The sequence below is a fragment of the Crinia signifera genome, chromosome 9, assembly GCF_055691185.1.
Source record: "Crinia signifera chromosome 9, ASM5569118v1, whole genome shotgun sequence".
NCBI classification, from domain to species: domain Eukaryota; kingdom Metazoa; phylum Chordata; class Amphibia; order Anura; family Myobatrachidae; genus Crinia; species Crinia signifera.
In genome coordinates this window covers 31217582-31238004 of record NC_139225.1, presented here as the reverse complement: position 1 = coordinate 31238004, position 20423 = coordinate 31217582, and the positions used below count along the sequence as shown (strand labels likewise).

The 20423-nt window shown below is 46.6% G+C and overlaps 2 protein-coding genes across 3 annotated transcripts in view; both read left to right on the top strand.

Moving 5' to 3' along the window:
* Positions 1-20423, top strand: part of ARHGAP4 (Rho GTPase activating protein 4) — a 120820-nt gene that overhangs the window by 4133 nt on the left and 96264 nt on the right. The gene's annotated exons all lie outside the window — the stretch shown is intronic.
* LOC146036445 (uncharacterized) lies at positions 12432-15332 on the top strand. Its single transcript, XM_083160443.1, has 2 exons — positions 12432-12746; positions 13599-15332. Exons 1-2 carry the CDS (start codon positions 12432-12434, stop codon positions 14169-14171), a joined length of 888 nt encoding a protein of 295 aa, XP_083016569.1. The 3' UTR covers positions 14172-15332.

Below are 20423 nucleotides of genomic sequence, written 5' to 3'. Positions count from 1 at the left end.
CGGAATTGATCCCATTGCGGAGCTTGGTACAGATGGAAATGCAGCACAAACACTGCATTTTCTTAGTTTTGCCTGCGTTCTCACTCTTCGTACATCCTATGTTTCAAAGATGACAGTTATGATCTTGGTGGCTGCTACTTTATCTATTTCCACTTTATCACTCCCCAAAGCTTATACAGCTGCCCCAAAGTACCAACTAGCGATGTGCAGATCTGGATTTGTCCGGATTTCAAAACTGGGTCTTATTGGCTATCAGTTGTCACATGTTTTATTGGCTATCAGTTGTCACATGTTTTGGCACCAAAACATGTGACAGCCGTATAGCCAATGAGAACCCATTTTCAGATCAAATTCAATCTGCACATCTCTAGTACCTTGTCCGGATTTCAAAACTGGGTCTTATTGGCTATCAGTTGTCACATGTTTTATTGGCTATCAGTTGTCACATGTTTTGGCACCAAAACATGTGACAGCCGTATAGCCAATGAGAACCCATTTTCAGATCAAATTCAATCTGCACATCTCTAGTACCAACCAATCAGCTCCTGTCATTTTATGAATACAAGGGCAGATGTATTAAGCTGCGTTATGGAGAAGAGGGGTATCAGTGCATGTTATGTGCACTGATACCCCTTCTCCCCATGTAAGAAGGAACCAGTGTGCTATGTGCCTCTGTCCATGTTGGCGCTGTTGTCTGAAGGATAGCAGGCTGATATGCAGGGCAAATGCTGACCATTCTGCCCCCTGCAGCTATTGACTCCGGGCTGCACTGGAGATCTCGCATGAGTAGCGAGAACTCGCGTATGCCCGGTACACCTGGCTGGGGGAGAGGAGAGAGCACAACAGCATGCTTCCTCAAGGGGACATCGCTGGAGGGGGGACTTTGCGCTCCCCCGCTTCTGCGATCAAGATGTAAGGTGCTGATTGTTTGGTGATTTATCTATCTGTACTTTATCTCTCTCCAAGCTTTGATACATATGCCTCTTAGTTAGTTATGCCCATACATAGTGCTCACGTATTGTGCAAGATTGATCCATTGACGTGTATGTAAACTTGTACCCATCTATGCCAGTAGGATCAGGACAGCAGAGTATCATGACTCTGTTGCTGCCAACAACACTGTGTTGAGGCTAGCTCTAGTGGTTTCCATATTGACACCACACTGAGTCTCTTAATGATAAAGACCCATGTAGCGCTAAGTCTTTACAAGTTGGCACCATGTTGAGGCCATCAATTATAAAAAGACCTATGCAGCTCTAGTGTTTTCCACGTTGACACCACATTCAGGTTCTCAGTGATAATAGTCCCATGTAGCGCTAGTATTTTCCATGTTGACACAATGATGAGGCTTTCAGTGATAAAAGACCCTTGGAATCCCTCTCAGGAGGTCAGCAGTAAGAAGCGCATAGGCTGTAGATTAGCGATGGGCATTGATGTGTTTACCATCGATGGTGCAGTGACAAGTGGTGGACCACCAATGGTTTAGCCAACCAATGGTCCTTCACTGGCTGGCTCATGGACCAATCAGAACCTAGTGGCAGGGATTAATGTTCGTCAGGGAGGGGCTAGCATATGCTCTGTGTCATAATACCTTTAAAAAAAAAATACCCCCAAAACACCATCAGGTCGTACCGTACTTTTAATGACATGAAACCAAGTGGTTGTCGCACATCGTTGGCGAAAGTATTCAATATTGGCCATCCCTCAACTTTTCTCCATCATTACCCTTCTAGTCATTAATTGTTGGAGTTAGCGTTAGGCTATGGTTAGACTGCAGTTAGACATTTCTCTGGTTAGGTGTGGCTTAGGATTGTTAGTGTGTTGGGATTTATACAGTGTAATGCTGGGTACACACCTGGCCGACGGACGACTGATCCATCGACATATCTGACAATTGGATACACACTTGCCAATCATCCACCTGATGCCACGTGCTTGATGTCACAGCTAGGCATGTATGCAACTATTCCCGCCTAGTGTAGATGTCAGTCACTGGCGGTCCCTGTATGTGTGGCCGGCAGACTGCCTGTCCCCATAGCCAGATTCCCGATATATCTGTAGATATGACTGTGTACGACTTATCGGGGGTGCACAACTGCCGTCGTGCCGATATATATCGCTCAGTGTGTATGCAGCTTTACTGATCCATACATGAGGAGAAATGGGAGCAGCCATGTTTGTCCTACAGCGCCATTGGCTGATCACTTGTGCTGGGGCACCTGACCTAACGTTTCCATCCCTTGGTTGTAGATAACAAATATCATTCATAAATATATAATAGGTCACTTCACAAATGCATAATCTATTGAAATGTTTGTTTAATGTGATTGTGTTTCCTAACCGCGTCAGCCAATCAGCAGTCAGTGCTTCTCATTGTAACCAAGGAAAAGCCAAAGTCCGGTTATTATGTGGTGTTTTCTAACCTGCAAATTGTTAGTAAATGAATAACTATCATTTAACATATTTATTTATTTATTTACAGTTTCTTATATAGCGCAGCAGATTATCTTGCGCTTAACAATTGTAAACATATATCAAAATATGCAGGTAGCCCAGCGATCAGGTTCTTGAAGCCGCATCCCCTCCCCCCCCACCTCCGTCTCCATGCATGGTTTTCCCCCTGTTCACTCCCGCCAGACTTACTCGGTGCTGCGATGGTTGTGGGGAGTAGAAGGCCAGACGACGCTTGTGTTTTCTGGGGGGCGCTCCCAGAAAATGTCGGTGTGCCTCCTACAAATGGCCGCTGGCTGTCAATCACCTTGCAAACATTTGTTCGAAGGGGATCCCGCGCACTGTGTACCGTTCATATGTGCGGTAGTTCAATAATGCTCTTTGCAGCACAGCGATCATGTCTGAACCAGGTCCTATATGTCCATATTTGCGTTCAGCCTGCCTGTGTAGGGGTAAATATCCAGTGCTTACCAGCACAGCGTGTTTTCTGTTCCAGGTGACCAGCCCTCCCCTAGCCCATGAATTGTGCCATTGTTGGCCTGCAGGAAACGTGTGTCATAAGTAATATTTTGGTTATGAGGCTCCGAAATATGTTGGGTTAGTGCACGAGACTAAGCGGTGATTCCAAAGTCACTGTTTAGATTCCCTGCACCCATTCCAGAGCTCGGACCTTTGGACTCATTGCACTAAGCATGCCATATGTTCTACCTATAACACACTCTGTCATCTTATCAACATACGGCATTAACAGCTGCCCGGACCGGAATATGACCTGACCGGGGAGTGGAGTCATTTACAACAGTATTTTTAGGTGTATTTTAGTGACGATAAAAAGTACTCCTAGCTCACCTGGTTGGGTATATAGCAGAGGAAGTTATAGGAGGGATACGGTCATTAGGTCGACGCATATTTAGTCGACACACATTGGGTTGACACATGAAATAGGCTGACATGGTTGGAATGTGGACACAAGCATCGGGTTGACAATGGCAAGGTCAAAAGGTCGACAAGTTTTTTTTTTTTGAGCTGACATGGGGGGTGGGGGCAGGCAGTGTGTCAGCTTTTCCAGCCACATCCCATCCCCCGCCGCGCTGATGCACCACTCACCTTCTCTGTGTCAGCTATTCCAGGTACCCCCAGCTGCTGCATCTTATCATGGGGGTGGGAGGGTTAATAGGTCGACACCCTGTGCAAATACGCCCAAAAAACCTGTATGGACAATATGTGCGTCGACCATTGCCATATCGACCTTTTGACCCCGTTGACCGAATGCATGTCTACCCTATGGTGTACATGTATTGACTGTCTACCTAGACAATTTCTATCCATAGACAGGAACCCCAACAAATTATACACCGTAACAATAAAAGTATATGGGCTAGATGCACTAAGCTTCAAAAGTGATAAAATGGAGAGTGATAAAAAACCAACTAGTCTGCTCCTACCTGATATTTTTCAAACACAGTCTGTGACATGACAGGTAGGAGCTGATTGGCTGGCTGTTTATCACTACATTTTATCACTTTTGAAGCTTAGTGCATCTGGCCCTATAGGAGGCCGACAAAGCAGATGTAAGCATGGAACTAGCGAAGCCAATCCCGGGGGCCGGTTCTGTGGAATCCCAGGATTGGAGCCTCTGATGGACCAGCAGTCAAGCGGAGACTCAGCTGCAGCTCCTGATTGGTTGCTGGAACACTAGCTCCGATTGGCTGGTGGCCGGCGCTACATTTGAAATGCCACTGGCACTGTCTATATCTCTATTGCTGACTGCCTAATATTAAGTGTTATGTTACAGTTCTCTACTCCCACTCTCCCTCACAGTTCCTGGCACCCTTCCTCACTGCTCCCTACTCCCATCTTCCTCGCTACTCCCTACACTGACCCTTCCTCACTGGTATTTACACTCAACTTTACTTTTCCCTAGTCCCACCCTCATTCACTGCTCCCTACTCCCATCCTTCCTCACTGGTACTTAAACTCAACCTCACTGCTCCGTACTCTCATCTGTCCTCACTGCTCCCTATACTGACCCTACGTCATTGGTACCTACACTCCACTTCTCCATACGCCCCTGTCCCCCACTGCTCCCCACTCCCATCCTCCTCTACACTGACCCTTCCTCACTTGTACCTGCACTGAGATTAAAAATAACGCCCAGAAGTGGCCTCCCTACATAAAACTGAGGGTCGAGAGAGGGCCCTGCTCTGGAGAGCATGCACTCTTAAGACATGCTTGACGATCATAGGAGTGGTGGGGCCTCGCTGCTCATTGCTGCAAAACGCGTTGGGGCAAATCTTATGCCCTAAAACTCCCTGTAAAAATATCTGTTTGCAACTATGTGTACAGTAACTATACCGTTATACAAATATCACGCATCTGTTGCATCAATTGTTGTATGACAGGAAGTGACACGGATAACTTCCTCTGCTGCTCTTCAGTTGAGCTTACTCAACTGTCTCCTTACACTACTCCATCTGGGCCGGCATGGAGCCGAATTTCACATTTTTGCTATTTAATCAGCAATATCAGTAACTGGGGTGGGGGAATATTACGTGTGTGGTATAGCTCACAGACAATGGGCCTCATTCAGACCTGTTCACAAGGCTGTGTATGGTCGCAGTCTAGCAAAAAGGTAAACGCTGCCCCGTGGCCGATCAAACATCCACCCCCCCTTTTGCGGAGCGTTTGATGGCATTTGTATGCGCATGGCTGTGTGCCCTTACACAGCGGAATGCCATGGTTGGTCTTCTGACTGCTTGCATCCCGATTATAGTTCTCCAGTATGTAGTCCTTTAATATTAATGCCATAAATCGAGGTGTAAACCAATGACATCTTGGCATCCCTCTGCTGCAAGTCACATGTTCCGAGAGGGCCGCTATGCTTGCATTAAACCACAACAAACATTTTGGGGTAGATGCATCATACCTGGGAAAACGATAAAGCACCAGCCAATCAGCTCCTGTCATCTCACAGGATGTGGGGGTTATTCTGGTTGAAATCTCAGCCCTGCGAGTCCGCCATACCCCACCCCACCAATGTCTGGCCGTCCGCCCCCCCCCCTTCCCCTCACAGCGCAGGTTCGCCCGCACAGGCTAAACATCCATTTGCATTCTACGGGGAACACCCACATCTTTCACGCATATAATACTGTGTTTTAAGAATGTCAGAAGCAGATTGACCGGTCCTCTTCTCTCCAAGTTTTGATACACCTCCCCCTCAATCTGTCTAATAAAAGTGAAGTAAGGAAATCTAGGGGTACATTTACTAAAATGGAGTTCTATCAGATCTTTATTTAGCACCTACTGTGAGATAATAGATAGAATCAGAATGGTTGCTATGGGCAACATCCCACCCTCAATAGAACTCCCATCTTAGTAAATTGACCCCTAGTGTCCGGATGGTTCCTGTGTTACACTGCAAATGTTGGCAATAAATACAGTATTGGCTTTAGTGTGGGATACGGTCGCTAGGTTGACACTATGAAAGTCGGAATGCATTATGTCAACATGATTAAAGTCGACAGGGTCGGAGGTCGACAGTCAGAAGATCGTCATGATCACATTTTTTAACCGACTTGTGTCGACAGGTGGTATACAATCCACTAGGGTGTGGAGGGAGAATATCATAGTGTGCCCAGCACAGCAGGGCACCGTGCCCAAAGCATGGCAAGCGGATGCGATACACTGATAAAGTGTATCAGTCCATGTCGACTTGAAAAACTCATGTTGATCTTTTGACTGTCGGCCTTCCGTCCTTGTCGAGCTTAGCCATGTCAACCTATTTCATCCTTGAGTGGTAGACTTCATAGTGTTGACCCTATGTCCCATACCCTTTAAGGTGCCCATACACGGTGCAATGAACTCCATGCTTTTAGTACTAGATTGCATTGTATCTAGTACAAAAAGCATGCAATGTGCTACAGCACCGTACTATATACGCTGTAATCTAGTTCTATAAGCACAGGCTGCACAGACTTTATGTGCTGTGCGATGGGATGTGCACGGGAGCGCGCGTCTCATCTCACTGCCCTGTCGCACCGTGTATGGGCACCTGTAGTGCTTGGTGTACCAGACACATGTATTTCCACATGGAAGAATACCAGCATGCTGAACGTAGGTCATTCTAGCCGATATTTCAGTAATCCAGCGCTGAGGTCATGGGTTCGATCCCCGCCATGGCCCAACTGTGCAGAGTTTGTATATTCTTCCTGTGCTTGCGTGGGTTTACTCCAGGTACTCCGGTTTCCCCCCACAATCCAAAAATATACAAGTAGGTTAATTGGCTTCCAACAAAAATTTACCCTAGAATGTTTACATGTGGTAGGGAATATAGATTGTAAGCTCCACTGGGGCAGGGACTGATGTGAATGTTCAAATATTCTCTGTAAAGCGCTGCGGAATATGTATGCGCTATATAAGAAACTGGGGTACTCTTTACCTAGAAGGGCGGCCATCGCGGGCATCGCATGCACTAAAAAATCGGGTGCGATGCGACCGACGCGATACCCGCGATTTCCCATAGGGAAGAATGTTAAATGTCTCAATTGACCCGATTTTCCTGTTCAATGCCTCAATTGACCCGATTTTTCCATAGGAAACCATGTTAAATGGGCCACAGAGGCCAAATAGGCACCCTGAAGTGTGAAATGGCCCCCACAATTGTTAACGCCACCCCACGATCAACGTGAACCCGAAGCGTGGCGAGCGCAGCGAGCTTGCGAGGGGCGGCAGTACGCGTCCTACGACCTTTTCATTCCCCCACTATCCACGTCGGCGTGGAGTTGAGCCCGAAGCGTGGCGAGCGGACGCGTACAGCTGTGAAGCCCGCGAGGGGACGCGGATACCTGTGAAGGTATCCGCGTCCCCTCGCGGGGCTCGCTGCGCTCGCCATGCTTCGGGCTCGGTGGCTCGCTGCGCTCGCCACACTTTCTATTCTCAACTCCACGCCGACGTGGATAGTGGGGGTATGAAAAGGTCGTAGGACGCGTACTTTTATCTAGAAGAGCCTAGAAAATTTAGGTGAAATCCGGTTGCTATGGGCAACATCCTGCATTTTAGTAAATATACCCTGCAGACCAGGGGTAGCCAACTCCAGTCCTCGATAGCTACCAACAGTTTACGTTTTCCAGCTCGCCTTGAAGGTACACAGGTGCACTTATTACTGACTGACACATTTTAAAAGATCCACAGGTGGAGCTAATTACTTCACCTGTGATTCTGTGAGGTGACCTGGAAAACGTGCACTGTTGGTAGCCCTCGAGGACTGGAGTTGGCGACCCCTGCTGTAGGATTCTACAGTACAGTGAGTTATTTATTTGCGGTTACTGCAATGATGAATGGGAGGTGTGGCAAACCATAGTGCCTTGCATTTGGTGGTTGGGTCGGCAAAATGGGCAGGAGGCCACCCAACATGACTTCGACATGCCCCTTATACTTTATTTATGGTATACCTCAAAAGAACAGGACGCCCAAATTGCCGCTGGACAGGGAAAGTGTTGGGGATCCGGATGATAGATTGAGAGCCTATAGGTAGACACACCATAGATACTACATTTTGGGTCAAAATTACCCCCGAAAATGTGTTACCCATCTGGCCTTAAGCACTGTCAATGTTTCGCCTGTCGACCGTTAAGCATGTGTTCTCTACTAAACTAGGAAAGTCCCCTCTACAAAGGGTAAGGGTCATTAGGTCGACACATGAAAAAGGTCGTTACAGCGGCGTAGCTTTGTTTGGGGCGCCCCCCCGCCATTAATGGGGGTCCGGCCGCCCCCCCGGTGCCCCCTCCTGTGCCCCCTCCCCCCATTGCCGCATGCTTACCTGTCCGCGCGTCCCGGCTCCCCTCCTGGCTTCAATAAATTCTATGCAGACGGACCACAATAAAATGGCCGCCCCCATACCGCAGACAGTTTCAGAGAACAGTCTGCTTTATGGGGCGGCCATTTTACCGTAGTCCATCTCCATAGCATTGATTGAAGCCAGGAGGGGAGCTGGGACACGCGGACAGGTAAGCATGCGGTGGATGGGGGGCGGGGGGATTACTATAGCACCGCAGCCCCCCCGGCGCCCCCATATGCACAGCGCCCCCCCCCCCGCGACCGCGGGGGCTGCGGTGCTATAGTTACGCCACTGGGTCGTTATATATTAGTTGGACATTGTCAAAAGATCGACATAAAAAAAGGTTGACATTAGTTTTTCACAGGGCTTTGTGTGTTTATGTCGACCTTGGTCGGACAGTGTATAAGTGTACTGTCTTACACGGCTCGCTGCGCACGGCACACAATTATATTCTCCCTCTATGCCCACTGGGATGGTGAAGCGCAGTATAAACACTTTTTAAAAAATCATGAAAAACTTTTGACCTTTTTTCTATGTCGACATTTTGCTTGTGTCGACCTTTTGACCATGTCAACCTAATGCATGTAGACCTTTTTTCACATTTTGGCCTTTTGACTGTGGACCTTTTTACTGTCTACCTAATGACTGCATAGCTCTACAGAAGCAGGTGCCGTCCCTGTGAGGCGCTGCAGAATACGTGTTCCCTATTTAAATAACTGCTAATAAATAAATAAAATATGGGATGTTTCTTTTTTAGGAAGAACCTTTAGGGCCAGATGTATCAAGCTTCAAGATGTGATACAATAGAAAGTGATACACAGCCATTGGCTGGTTGTTTATCACTCTCCATTTTATCACTTTTTGAAGCCTGATACATCTGGGCCTTAGTCAGTAACCAGACCCCTGTGAGACCAGGGCAAGGTCCTTATGGCACAAACATAAAAAATCTGCCACAAATTAGCATTTTGAGTTCCTTTTAAGTGTGGCCATGTATAAATACTCCATATTCCTATGCACTTCGTTTATGCTCAGTATCACTTCCCATTTTGTGATTGCGGGGACGAATATGGTCTTACCAGAAGAGGGTATTGCAGTGTGCTCAGTATAACCATGACCACCTGCAAGTAAAAGCTGGTACTTGTTTCCTAGCACGGCGCCCATCGCATACCATGCCATAAGGTATGCGATATTCGGGTAAATGACCCGTAATGTACAATTAAATATCGCATAGCATCGCATGCCCACAAATGGCATGCGATGCTTAATTGTACAACCTCCCTGATGGGTGCTTACAATGTTAAATGCACCCCCATTGTCAACGCTACCCCCACTATCAACGCCAACCTGAAGCGTGGCGAGCGTAGCGTTACGCGCCCTCCAACCTTTTCACACCCCCACTATCCACGTTGGCTTGGAGTTGATTTTAGATAGTGTGAAGCGCGAAGCGTGGCGAGCCCCGCGGAATACATGTTAAGTTATCCGCGTCCCCACGCGGGGCTTGCTGCGATCGCCACGCTTCGGGCTCGCTGCGCTCGCCACACTATCTAAAATCAACTCCACACCGACGTGGATAGTGGAGGTATGAAAAGGTCGGAGGACGCGTACCGCTGCCCCTCGCGGGCTCGCTGCGCTTGCCACGCTTCGGCTTGGCGTTGATAGTGGGGGTGGCGTTAATGGGGCTGCATTTAACATTGTAAGCACCCATCAGGGTGCTTGTACAATTAAAAATCGCATGGCATGCCGCTATATTGCATGTGATACGATGCACTGCGATGGAAATGGGGGGCGCCTGCGATGGAAATGGGGGGCGCCGTGCTAGGAAACAAGTACCTACAAGCTTTCTGCTGACCAACTGAATGCGCTCTGTTTTGCACTGGAGCCTGAGAGTCTGCTGGGAGGCTGACGCAGGCTCTTACTGATAGCAGAGATTACAAAATAATATCTTCACCTGTGAGTTATGGGACATACTGTACACACGGGGCATCAGGATTTCAGGGCCAGTGTTCTCTCACTGGCAATACAGCATCGCTTGGAACGCTCCGCACATCTCCCCGTGTGTAGGCCCCATTAGGGGTGATCCCATTAGCAGCATCTACTTCTGATAAATAGCCTTACCAGGAGCTTTCCAACTAGCCCCGGTGTGGTGTACTCCTCCCCCTGATGACGGAACTTATTCTTTGGGTGACTCCGCCAACTGCGATGCTCAATGCATTCTACCCTAAAAGATTATGTGGGAAGCCTTTCTACCAGGTATGCTGTCATTACGTCTACAGTGTTTCAGTTGACACTCAAAATGTCAACCGTTATTGGTCGACAGTTAAAAGCTCGATGCATGAAAAAAAAAATGTGTGCGGAATATGTGCGCTATATAAGAAACTGTTAATAAAAAGAACTTTAAAAACTCATGTCAACCTTTTTTCCATGTCGATATTTTATTTATCCTTTTGACCATGTTGACCTGATGCATGTCGACCTATTGTCTGTCGTCCAATAGTGGCCGACCTTTTGACTGTCGATCTAGTATTTAGAGCCTAATTCAGGTTGGCTCCCTAAGCAGCAGTCATTCACTGCTTGGCAAGCACATTAACGCTGCCCTGCCGAACGGCCGCCCCCCCCCCCGAATCCCTTCCCTGCAGTGCGAGGGGATCTGTTCCCTAATGCTGGGTACACACCAGGACGACTAGGGCACGATTCTGTCAATTTAGATCCAATTCCGACCGGTTGTATGCAGATTGTATGTACTATCGTGTGTTTTTGACATTTATTTGATCCGATTCCGATCAAATGCGCGTTCACGCCGCTCGTTTGGTCGCATCTTTGGTCCTACGTGCTGCAGGTAGGATCTGTCAATCCCAGGCCGACCGACCGTCAATCGTATGCAGATCGTGAGTGTTTTTTGCCGCCTCCGTCGTCCGTCCGTCGGTGCGTCCGTCGTTTGATCCAGCCTATTTGAGTGGCATTTCCTAAACACTCCCCCGGCGCCATGTTTTTCCACATAGCAAACAGCGCTGGCGCAGCAGTTGGACTCTCCTTCTTGTCTCATCTCCCAGAACAACAACCTGGTATGTTTGCACTCCCAATGCTCTTCTATGCATGCCCACTGTTGCCACCAATGTATATAGTGTGTATAAAGCACTGGTTTGGCAACCGTGCACCCGACCATGTCACTGTTTTTTTTGGGTGGGCCCCATGTCTGTGTGTATACATATAACCAATGTCCACCATTGCAGTATTCCAAGCACTCCTCTCTGCTAGGCCCCATTCACCTGTGTGTGTGTGTTTGTGTATATATAGATATATATACATAAACCATTGTCCACCATTGCAGTATTCCAAGCACTCCTCTCTGCTAGGCCCCATTCACCTGTGTGTGTGTGTTTGTGTATATATAGATATATATACATAAACCATTGTCCACCATTGCAGTATTCCAAGCACTCCTCTCTGCTAGGCCCCATTCACCTGTGTGTGTGTGTTTGTGTATATATAGATATATATACATAAACCATTGTCCACCATTGCAGTATTCCAAGCACTCCTCTCTGCTAGGCCCCATTCACCTGTGTGTGTGTGTTTGTGTATATATAGATATATATACATAAACCATTGTCCACCATTGCAGTATTCCAAGCACTCCTCTCTGCTAGGCCCCATTCACCTGTGTGTGTGTGTTTGTGTATATATAGATATATATACATAAACCATTGTCCACCATTGCAGTATTCCAAGCACTCCTCTCTGCTAGGCCCCATTCACCTGTGTGTGTGTGTTTGTGTATATATAGATATATATACATAAACCATTGTCCACCATTGCAGTATTCCAAGCACTCCTCTCTGCTAGGCCCCATTCACCTGTGTGTGTGAATAGCAATCTGCACAATAAAATGTATAGTGGTTTTCATAAAAGTTTATTAACATTTTAAATACTTAAAACATAAGAACTAGGTAAACTGGTAACTATAACTATAAAAATTTAAATATGAAACAAAACATGGGTATAACTATAACAACTAAAATGGTTTTATCTTTTTACAGTCCCAATGTCCAACGCAAAGGAACAAGAGTTTTTGGAAGGGTTTATTGAAAAATATCGTACACACGAATGCCTGTGGAGAACCAAATCCAAGGAGTATTCAAACAAAATGAAAAGAAACCAAGCCTTGGAGGAGTTGGCACGCTACAGTCTTCCATTTCACCCAGAGGCCAATGTTGAATGGGTGAGGAAACGCATCCAGAATATGCGCACGGTGTTCTTAAAGGAACACAAGAAGATGGAGGCTGCAAAGAAGTCTGGTGCTGGAGTCGACGAGATGTATCAAACATCGCTCTGGTACTATGACCGGTTGACATTCACCCTCAGCCAGGAGTCGATGAGGACAGGAGTAGTCCTTATGGTCGAACAGGAAAACCAAGAAGTCGCGGCGCAGGAGGAGGAGGAGAATTCGCAGTCTGCATCGGTGAGTCTATTTTTTTGGCTATCTAATTGATTCCTCCTGCCAATCCACAGCGCCCTCCCCATTAAAGTAGGCCATGTACTCTTCCCTCACCTGTTTGGCTCGTGCACTCCCTGTGTAGCGTTGTGTTGGGGTTTGCAAGGAGGATATCTGCACTACCTCCTCTGGCAGTTCTTGGTCTTCTTGGAGTGCTGTGCCTGTAGCCCTTTGCTGTGTGGCTTTTCTGCGGAGCAAATTGTGCAGGACACAGCACGCCGTGACAACCCAGTCAATTTTGTCCACCCTCAGGTTAATGGCAGTGTGAAAAATGCGAAACCGGCTTGCCAGGATGCCAAAAGCATTTTCCACAACACGCCGTGCCCTGGATAGCCTGTAGTTAAAGATCCTTTTGTCATGGTTCAGGCCCCTTTGCGCATATGGCTTCATGACATGCTCGTGCAGGCCAAAAGCCTCGTCAGCCACAAAAACAAAGTTAAGCCCCTGTTTAGTTTCCTGGACAGACGGCAAGTGAAGGGTGTTCGCTATGAGCCTTTCGTAGAACTTTGTGTCCTTGAAAGTGCCACCATCCGATGCACGGCCATTCCTTCCTACATCCAGGAAGATAAACTCATAGTTGGCATTCACCACAGCCATTAGTACAATGCTAAAATAGCCCTTGTAATTAAAATAGTAGGAACCACTATTGATAGGCTGGGCTATGCGGACATGTTTGCCATCAATGGCTCCACCGCAATTTGGGAAGTTCCATCGCTGTTCAAACTCCTCTGCGATGACTTTCCATTCATTCACGCTGGTAGGGAACTGAAATTAGAAGTAAATAGAATTGATTAGTAAACATGTTCAATTTTTTTACAGCTTGGTGACTACCCACCTGCAACCCCAGACCTATCTGTCCTATCTGATAATGCATGCACATCTAACGAAGTTCCTACTCCGGCACGCACTCCGCCACCCACCCTGGAACCCACTCCACCACTCCCCCGTGCCAAAAAAATGCGTGGCAAAGGAAAAAAAGGAGAAGCAGCGGCACATGAAGAATTTATGATGCGGGCACATCAAGTCCTGCAAAGAAACCCGGACAAACATGACAACTACTTCACTTATGTGGCAGAGTGTGTTCGCAACATGGCTCCTGACCAGCAACTTACTTTTGAAAAGTTATGCATGGAGTTGGTGTATAATGGCAGTTTAGGGTATCTCAACAGTGGCACTAAAATAGTTGGCATTGGTAGTGCACCAGACACACCACTGTCATTAGAATCACCAGTGCCTACTCCGCCTGCCACCGTAGCAGGCCAGTCGAGCACAATTCCAACACATACCCAGTCAACACCTACACAGCCTTCTCAACCCCCCCAGTACCGTCAATTCTACAGTTCTTTACTGATAGAAGATCCAGAGTGTCCTGTTTTTGAGGATCTGTCTTAAAAAATAGGCTACTTTATCATTTACCATCGACATGGTCTCAGCTGCAGGTATGTGATGGCCACTGCTCACATGGCGTATGGCGCACATCAATGGGGCCGGGACCATTGCATCTGCGCCATGCGCCATGTGGGCCGCAGCCTTTACATATCTGCAGCAGACATCCTCTGCCACACAAGGGCCACAGTGTGTATTTTTGTTTATTTATATGCTGCTACCTGTACCTGCATTACCAGAGGGAGAACAGGATTCTCCTCAATCTGGATAGCAAACTCCATTTATTGCCCTTTTTTCTTTGCCAATAGTATGGGGTACTGTGCGGCAGACATGGTCTCGGCTGCAGGTATGTGATGGCCACTGCTCACATGGCGTATGGCGCACATCAATGGGGCGGGGGCCATTGCATCTGCGCCATGCGCCATGTGGGCCGCAGCCTTTACATATCTGCAGCAGACATCCTCTGCCGCACAGTACCTTATCCCTACTGTTGTAAGGGCATGTTCCAGAAGTTACCAGAGTGTCTTTTGTCTTGGTTTTCTACATATATGCTGCTACCTGTACCTGCATTACCAGAGGGAGAACAGGATTCTCCTCAATCTGGATAGCAAACTCCATTTATTGCCCTTTTTTCTTTGCCAATAGTATGGGGTACTGTGCCGAAGACATGGTCTCAGCTGCAGGTATGTGATGGCCACTGCTCACATGGTGTATGGCGCACATCAATGGGGCGGGGGCCATTGCATCTGCGCCATGCGCCATGTGGGCCGCAGCCTTTACATATCTGCAGCAGACATCCTCTGCCACACAGTACCTTATCCCTACTGTTGTAAGTGCCTGTTCCAGAAGTTACCAGAGTGTGTTTTTTGTTTTTTTATATGCTGCTACCTGTACCTGCATTACCAGAGGGAGAACAGGATTCTCCTCAATCTGGATAGCAAACTCCATTTATTGCCCTTTTGTCTTTACCAATAGTATGGGGTACTGTGCGGCAGACATGGTCTCAGCTGCAGGTATGTGATGGCCACTGCTCACATGGCGTATGGCGCACATCAATGTGGCCGGGACCATTGCATCTGCGCCATGCGCCATGTGGGCCGCAGCCTTTACTTATCTGCGGCAGACATCCTCTGCCACACAGTAGCCCGTACTTATTGGGAAAGTTTAAACTGGGTCATACATACTTAAATCTTTATATATAGTGTGTGTTTTTGTACAATATCTTTTATATATGGTATTATAATATATTTTTGTTGACACAATCTATTTACTATTTTACATGTTTTAACCATGAAAGGCCTAAAAAACCTGTTTCTGTCCTAGGCCTAAATTATAAATAAAAATATTTTGTTTGCACAATAAAGTGTACAGTGTATATTTCATCCTTACCTTGCAATACTGGTACTGCAGCACCTTCACAATGGCTTTGCAGGTCTCCGGGATGATGAGGCCCAAAGCTTGCGGGGAGATGAGGGATCCAAACTTTAGGTCAGCAAGAGACCGTCCTGTCGCCAGAAACCTCAGGGTGACCACCAGCCGTTCCTCAGCAGGGATAGCCATGCGATACTTGGTATCCTGCTTCTCGATGTGGGGAGTCACCAGACGCAGCAATTCCTGGAATGTGGCATCATCCATCCTCAAGAAGTTACGGAAATCGTCTGGGTTATTCTCCCTGATGTCCCTGAGCAGTGGCATGTGCGAACGAGTCTGACGCTGAAGTAGCCACTGCTTTGTCCAGCATGATCTTTCTCTCCTGCGCTGGGCTCTCTGACGCCTGAGCTTCAAAACTGCATAATAGAGCAGGTACTGTTGCTGGTGACTACCCATCACTGCATTCTCCATAGTGCAGGGTTAAAAGACACTTTGTAATGGCAGGCAAAACAAAGTAATGTGTAAATAGCTATGTCCAGCGTTCAGCAGGTATAAACCAAGCCTCACTAGTAACAAAGCAGAAATACACTGGTTTAAAATGGCTGCTGCTATTCCTATCCCCCTCTGCTAGTCCTCCCCCTCTGCTAGTCCAGCCCCTTCATTCAAATTTCAAAGGCCCATCTGACGACGGTCGCATGTGTTCTTGCAAAAAAAACAAAAACCAGCGATCCGACCGTCTTAACGACCATCGCGGGCGCATCGGGATCGGATCTAGATCGTTCCGCAAAAAAACACAATTTTTGCTAATCGTTTGCTGGGGACTGCCTGGGAGCTCCCGGGAAGTCCAAGGGAAATCGTTCCATGGTCGTCTATCGGTCGTGAACGACGGTGGTCGTCCTGGTGTGTACCCCACATAACACATCTCTTTGCATGCAGCTGCTTGCCGGAGAAATCATTCGATGGTTGCCGATTATCAAATGATTTCTCCTGCCTTCGGAAAGAAAAGTCGGGGATTTTTATTTCCCCTACAGAACGAAGACGCGGCGGGCATTGATGTCATGTGATGTCACCCACCTGCCCCGAGCAGCCATCACCCCGCCTGCATTCCCAGGGGAAGGCCCAGCATTTTCATGGGGACGTCCGTTCACTCCTGGGGTTTGCAAAATACGCACATGTGCAGCCCCCCCCACCATCGGAACGGGACGAATTAGGCCCCCTCCGATCACTATTGAATCACCCCCTTGCTGACAGCTGCCACCTTCTAGCTGCAGTTTCTTAATGACCAACAATGACCCAGTAATCATCCAATCCTGAAGCTTAAATCAAGTGAGTCGTTCTCGAGCGCATTGGGAGGTGACTGCTGTCCGCCCCTCACAGGATACAGCGCTGCTGGAAGTCATTTGGCTGCTCGGCCTGAGGGAGCGAATGTCTGGAACGTGCCTGATTTAATGCCACATGTGCCCTTTGACCCCAGGGTGTGTTCGGTCAGCTTTAATGTGGCCTGATGCCTGACTTCCAGCTCAGTAATGATGCCGATGAGATCATAGCTGGAGACTGGGTTTTAGTTTATGTTCATAGGAGGTCATTCTGATTGACTCGCAAAGCTGCAAAATTCCCAGCTTTGCGAGTCAACCAATCATCGCCCGTCCCCCGCACACATGACTATTTCACCTGCAGGCACGTGCAAGGACGTTTTGCATAAACATTCATTCGCAGCTTGCGTGCGTGGACGAAATCATTCGATGGTCACTGACCATCGAATGATTTCTAAGTCGTTTGCAAATCTAAGTCACTCTCTGGTACATTGGCAACGGTGAGAACGAATTAGAATGACCTCCATACTGTATACGCATCCTTTTTATTTTGTTTTTTTTTTACAACTTTTTAGTGAAGCCTCAAATTGCAATTGTCAAGTACAGTAGTCTGTAAAATACAATCAGGATCTGGATCGGGTGCTGAGTAACACGGTTTGATTTGCACTATGGGCCTTATTCTAGTTCACTCTTTCTGACAAAATCCTTCTTAGATGGACAAAACCATGTGCACTGCAGGGGGGGCAGATGTAACATGTGCAGAGAGATTTAGCTTTGTGTGAGATATTTTGTTTCTGTGCAGGGTAAATACTGGCTGCTTTATTTTCACACTGCAATATAGATCTCACTTTGAAGAAAACCCAAATCGAATTCTCTCTGCACAAGTTACATCTGCCCCACCTGCAGTGCACATGGTTTTGTCCAGCAAAGAAAGAATTTGCCTCTAAGAGTGAACTAGAATAAGGCCCTATGTGTTGTGCCATTTTGACGATATACTCAGAATGGACAGTGCAAATCGCACCGCGTGTCCCCAACATAAGAGCGAAGTGTTTTCAGCAATCAACCCTTAAAAACAACTTTTTACGAGTCTATAAGGGTCGCTAGGTCGATCCCGTGAAGATAGACATAATAAGATTGAGACTACTATGAAGACAACTATTAGGTTGACACATGTATTGGGTCGACAACTAATAGGTCAACACACATATAAGGTCGACGTGCAAAATCGACAACTAAATCATCGACAACAGCAACACATAGACAAAGCTTTACATCTACATCAAACTGAATAGACGCATGGCTAGGTCGACATGGTCAAAATGTCGACACAAGCAAAAAAATCGATATTGAAACATTTTAGTTTTTCACCCTTTTTTGCCTTTATGTTGACATAGACTCCATATAAGTGTATGGCTTGCGAGCTTCGGGTACGCTGGGATGGTGAAGTATGAACAAGTCGGTAAAAAAAAAAAAAAATCTTGTACATGTATCGACCTTGTGTCAACCTTTTTCATGTGTAGAACTTTTTGACTGTCGACTTCGACTCTGTCGACCTAATGACTGCCTCCTCTGTATTCCAGCCTTTTATGACAGGTTCCTGGCACTACATTGGTTAACACGCCATGTCTGCCACATAGACCTTTGAGTTCTCTGTAGGACGCTTCATCATATGTTTGATCCTTATCGGTCTGAACAGGAACTTGACCCACTTCTCATAAGCTGTTTATCAGGGTACAAGCCCAGACAATTTCCTCCCTCGCCAAGCCGTCAGCCCACTGCAGACATCTGCGGAATGGAGGCATAGTGTCTTTTTTTTTATTAATTGCTTTATTGACTACGAAGTGCCCATCACAGACATTTTCTTACATTCTAACGTTTGCACCCTACTCAGCAGATTTCCTGACTCAAATGAAGATAAACACAGCTTACTATTTTTACACCGATATATGCACACACCTCCGCTGGCTTCCTGAGATGGGGATACAGCTTACTGTGCACACTCGCAGACCACAGAGCGCTACAACTCCCAATCACAGACTATGCTCTTATGGTCATTTTTAGCTCTGGAGACAGAGAGAGACAGGCCTGGTTTTAGACACATTTGGTCATAGTAATGACATACTTGCCGACTTTTGAATAGGAGATTACAGAGGGATGCAGTAGTCGAGGGGGAGTGTCACACTCTTCCCAAAGGGCGTGTCCACCACCACTTATGGGCGCGTCTTTGCTTAAATGCTTTTTGTTGTGCGATATCTCTGTATAACATTAGTAACTAACAATTTTTTATTTTGTTTGAAACTATACATGTGCTGTAATATTTCCTTTCTTCTCACTCAGCACAATATACATGAGTACTACAGTATGTCGCCTATGCAATACGTTCCAAATGCAATTTGACCTTGTGTGAATTCATCCCTAAGCATATAAGTATGTTTTCGGTGTATTAAGTGTTATTTTATTGTGGACTGTGTGCAACTTGTGGACACTACCTACATATATTAGGTGTGCAGTTTTCCATATCATTATGCAATACCAGGATACTCTAAAGAAACAGATGAGTCTAACTAAAGAACAAAAGTTTTAACAAACATTCTTACCCTAAATCACAGTTTGCTTGCAACAGCAGCATGCTATGGATGAGTGCACACCAGCACAGATAAGAATGTGTTATCATGTTCTCTCTCTCTTCTGTCAGAGGATAATGAGAGTTGACTCCTGAGCAGCTACAGCAAATTACTGTCCTTGCAGAGCCTAGCATTGCCACTATTTTGGCCAAGCCACGTTCATCAATCTGAACTGAAGCAAATAAGCCCCACCCCATAGAAAATGCAATATTTTTTCTTAAATGTGCCTTTTAATGATGCAAACTTTGTAAAACTTTCTAACCATAAAACATGCCATGTAGTGTAATAATTTCTAATGATGTTTATGCACGTACACGTTATCACTGTTAGTGTGTAGTGGGAACAGCACATTTTGCAGAGTGGCAGAAGTGCACCATCAGGACTTTATCTTGCTTCCTGTTACATTGTCAGCAACAAGTTGTGCTGTTAGTTATATCAGTTTGTCCTGCACTTACTGTATTTGTGTAATGTGTGTTTGCTGAACAATTGAGGTTATCTATGAACACATTAATGGGGTGATTCTGGTCTGTTTGCAGAAGCAAACTTCTTTAATGGACAAACCATGCTTCACTGCAGGTGGGCCAGATGTAACATGTGTAGAGAGAGTTACATTTGGGGGAGTTATTTTATTTTGTTTATGTGCAGAGTACTGGCTGCTTTATTCCACTGCAATTTAGATTTCAGTTTGAACACACCCCATTCTCTGCACATGTTACATCTGCCCCACCTGCAGTGCAGCATGGGTTTGTCCATGCCAGAATCACCCCTTAAATCACAATTTAGAATCACCATAGAATTCATTCAGAGTTAGGACACACTGGTTGATGTTGCTTATATTGCGTGGATCTGTACTGCATATGCCCAGCTAAGTGAGTGAGTGGCTGCATAGGTACCCATGCAGATTCGAAAGCCTTTTTTAGGTGGTAAAGGGTAGTTTTAGGTAGAGGATG

Bases quoted from the DNA above. Each gene is read 5' to 3' on its own strand.
- LOC146036445 (XM_083160443.1), top strand. From the start codon at position 12,432: ATGAAAAGAAACCAAGCCTTGGAGGAGTTGGCACGCTACAGTCTTCCA. The intron at 12,747-13,598 runs GTGAGTCTATTT...ATTTTTTTACAG, and splicing joins AGAATTCGCAGTCTGCATCG to CTTGGTGACTACCCACCTGC.